Source organism: Arachis hypogaea, chromosome 6 (assembly GCF_003086295.3).
Source record: "Arachis hypogaea cultivar Tifrunner chromosome 6, arahy.Tifrunner.gnm2.J5K5, whole genome shotgun sequence".
In the NCBI taxonomy this organism is placed as follows: Eukaryota; Viridiplantae; Streptophyta; class Magnoliopsida; order Fabales; family Fabaceae; genus Arachis; species Arachis hypogaea.
In genome coordinates, this window is record NC_092041.1 from 20,100,692 (window position 1) to 20,104,702 (window position 4,011).

At 32.0% G+C, this 4,011-nt stretch overlaps 1 protein-coding gene across 1 annotated transcript; it reads right to left on the reverse strand.

Annotated features, from left to right (window-relative positions):
- Window positions 1-1,192: 1,192 nt before the first annotated feature.
- LOC112805431 (probable serine/threonine-protein kinase PBL21) lies at window positions 1,193-2,605 on the reverse strand. The gene is made up of 4 exons (XM_072198135.1): window positions 2,324-2,605; window positions 2,065-2,254; window positions 1,574-1,980; window positions 1,193-1,465 (listed from the first exon to the last, which is right to left on the reverse strand). The coding sequence occupies exons 1-4, from the start codon at window positions 2,603-2,605 to the stop codon at window positions 1,193-1,195; spliced, it is 1,152 nt and encodes a 383-aa protein (XP_072054236.1).
- Window positions 2,606-4,011: the final 1,406 nt, after the last annotated feature.

Here is a 4,011-nt window from a genome sequence, read left to right on the forward strand (position 1 = left end):
GAAAAAGAATGTAGGTGGTTGGCACTGGCAAAGGGTGGTCGGACGAGCTGCCAAAAGTAGAGAGAGAAGAGAACGTTGGAGAGAGAGGGTGTGTGTTGCGAAAATGATGAGGGAAAAGGTTTACGTTTTGAATTTAGGGTAATTAAGTTTATCGGCAGATAAATCTGATAGTAACGTATTATAGATTACCAAAATGCAGCATTCTACTAATTAGATTTACTGGCAAAAAAATTCACCGTTAAATCCCACATTAAATTTTGCGCCTATTTTTTCGTTTTTCTTCCAATTATTATCGGTAAATTTATCGTTGAAAATAAAAATTCGCTGATAATAATTTGACCCGACAAATCTAAAATATAAACCATCAATAAATCTACCGATATATAAAGCTAACACTAATTTGTAACACTAAATTTAACGGTATTCAATATTTTTTTTAGTAATTTCTTTAATCTTCTCATGCCAAAAAAATGAAACGAGAAAATTAACCATTGAATCAAATATTCTTTGGTCACACTTGTGTGTGATTAATAATCCTTTTAATTATTTAATTACTAATTATTGCAAGTATAATTGAAGCCAAGTTTCAGTGTGAATGAAAGAACTTGACCAAAAAAAAAATTCACTGTCCAGAATAATTTATTTTTTAGTAATATTTATCCTATCAACTTGCAGTTAAAATTTTTAGTGATCTAGTGTGGTTAATCTAATTCAAATATGCATTAATTTATTTGAATTAAAATTTTGTGTAATTTGCACACATGTTTTATGACGAATATAAATTATTAACGTTGTTTAAATAATAATTAACGGTTAATTCAAAACAAAAGAAATGAAGTCAATAATTTTATCATAGATGGTTATATAGTTGTCCAAATTCTAATTAAATTAATATTAATTATTATCATAATTAAATTCTTTTAATAGCTATAAAACATATTATAAAAGGTAATATACCCTTAAATAAGAGAGTTGACTAGAATTTATCCTTTTAAATTTTTATATAGATGTCAAGAATATTTGATGTATGAACAATGTTTTTCTATTTTCACTATTCTATTTCAAAGTGTATATATATCTTGTATATGGGAACCTATATTATATGGCGGCGCAAACCACTACTAGCAGAAGTTGATGGACTCGCCAATTAATCAATATTGTCAGAGAACGTGATTATTCCATTGAAAATTGATTAACTTGTGGCAATTTGCGGTTGTGGTTCTTGTTGTGATGAGTTGGTGTCAGACAGTCTTCCATGCTTATCGAGTTCAAGAATACTCTGAGAAACTATGTAATCTAGTGCAGCAACAATATCACGAACATGTGGACGAAAAATTGGTTGGTCCTGCAGACACATTGCGGTTATACAAATCGCATGATGCATGCAACGCACAGGATAGCTTCCCCGCAATCGAGGGTCAACCATTTGCCTAAACTTTTTCCTGTCACTTAAGAAAGCACGAGCCTGCATGCAAGTAAGGTAACGTGTGTATGTGTAATTATGAGAAAAAAGAATAATTGTAAGAATGTGTACGTGTATGTATATGTATAGCGGCGTCGTCTATATACGTACCCATGAAACTAAGTTTTGGCTGCCTTGTTTTCTAGTGAAATCCATGGCCTTACGACCAGTGATCAACTCGAGCAAGACAACACCAAAGCTGTAAATATCGGATTTAAGAGTTAATTTTCCACTCATGGCATATTCGGGGGCGCAGTAGCCGTACGTTCCCATGACTCTGGTGGAAACATGGGTGTTGTCTCCAACAGGCCCTAGCTTGGCGAGCCCAAAATCTGAGAGTTTTGGGTTGAAATCATTGTCTAATAAGATATTCGCCGATTTCAAGTCGCGATAGATAACAGGTGGATTTGCTTTGCAATGGAGATACTCCAGCCCACGAGCAGCCCCGGCCGCGATTTTCATTCGAGTTATCCAACTTAGCCCTCCTTCCTTATTATTATTCAATGTAGGATCTGCTGCTGCAAATTCATTTCATGAATAATTATTAGAGCTTGCGTTAGTTGCATTGTCATTGATAGCATTAATTAATTAAATATAATTACCAAAAAGATGATCTTCAAGGCTACCCATGGGCATATATTCATACACCAACAGCCTCTGCTCACCATCGGTGCAATAGCCAATCAAGTTAACGAGATTAGAATGGTGGAGGAGGCTAAGCATAAGCACCTCTGTCACAAATTCTTGAAAACCTTGATGCCCGTCATGATTTAATTGTTTTACAGCAACCACCTATATATCAAAGCTAAGTCATGTCTAGATCATATATATATTTGTAAAATAAATAACATGGATGCATGCCTGGCCTGTCAAGAGACGACCCTTGTAAACCCTTCCAAAACCGCCTTCCCCAATCAAGTTGGCTTCCTTGAAAGTGTCGGTTGCCCATTCAAGCTCCCGAAAACCAAAGCTGATGGCAGCGTCTGTCTTGCTTTCACCCCGATCCTGCTTCTTCTTCTTCCGCCCTCTCCCTGTATTATTCTTCTTAAAGTAGTTCTCAATTAATAATTCCATTCTGTTCATCTCCCCGGGCCCATGCTTCCCGTGGTGATCATCATCAACAAGGCAAGAGAAGCAGCTCATTTCATCTGATGTTGATGATGATTCTCAATCATCGAATTTTCGATAGTAATATATTACACAAATATATGGATCGGATAGTGGCAGATGCATGCATGCACATGCAACACAAACAAATTAAATTAATCTAAGTAGCGGCAATAGAAATATAGAGAAATTACGCCTTGGAGCCTTCAATTCGTCGTATTTCTATCATTCATGCCAAATTTAGAACACCAGACAACACTAATTTTATCGAATACCAAGTGTATCTTCATTGTCTCCTTATCAAGTCTACCTTTCTAACTACTTTCCTCGTTTTTTTCTTTAACTAACGCGTAAAGACTAAATATTCACTAGATTAAATTATTCTTATTTTTTCAAAAAATAAAAACCTGCATACACAAAAATTAAGTTATCGACATGTATTTATGTAATTTACACATAATCTTTAGGTGTTTATTTTATGGTAATCACTTAAATACAGATATTTAAAAACGTTTTAAAAGACGGATACAAATGTTCCACTAATGATAATAGGACACATGTAAAATCTCGAATTCATTAAGAAAATGTATAAGTAGATAATGAAAATATTAAACAATATGAACAATGGATATATTAGATGTTCAATTTACTAGGTGTATAGATAGTTATTCTAATATTAAGATTTAGATGAGTAATTTGGAGATGTAGTGTGTTTTACTTGAATTGGTCCAATTTTAAAATTCATTATTTATGTTATTCAAAAAAATCATTAATTACTTAACATATCTCATTGATTAAATCGGACAAATTGTATTTATACGAAGATGTGGTCTGCAGGTTCAACCCATTTTAAAAAAAATGTGATTGAACCAGTTTGTGGAGCCAAGCATATACCAAGTTTGGCCAGAAGTTAGCCTTTTTCTTTTTTTATTTGTATGGGCTTAACTTTTTAATATAATTTTGATGTCAGTAAATCTAAGATTATTTAAAAAATATCAAAATAAAAAATTTAAACTTTTATTAATAGTTATATAAGTTATATATTTTTTAGAAAATTATTCATAGTTAATTATTATCAATTTAATCTATGTAACTTTTATTATTTTTTATTCTTGTAATATACAAATTATATAGTGTCTGAATTTATATTTTTAAAAGAAAAGTACTTTTTTTAATTCGAAAAATTACTTTATCAAATTATATAGATGTTTGAATAAAATTTCTTACATATTTAATTCCATTAAAAAGAGTGAAAAACATCCTTCAGCAAGTAACAATTTGTAGTAACCGGAAAAAGAAAAAAAGAGAAAAAAAAATGGTTAGTGAATCACGTGACTCTTTTTCCATCATCCATTTAATTCTTCTGCCTCTCGAAATCCTTTTCCTCCTTTCCTAATTTCATTTTTTTTTTCTCATTTTTTCTTCTTCTTTGAACATGGCAA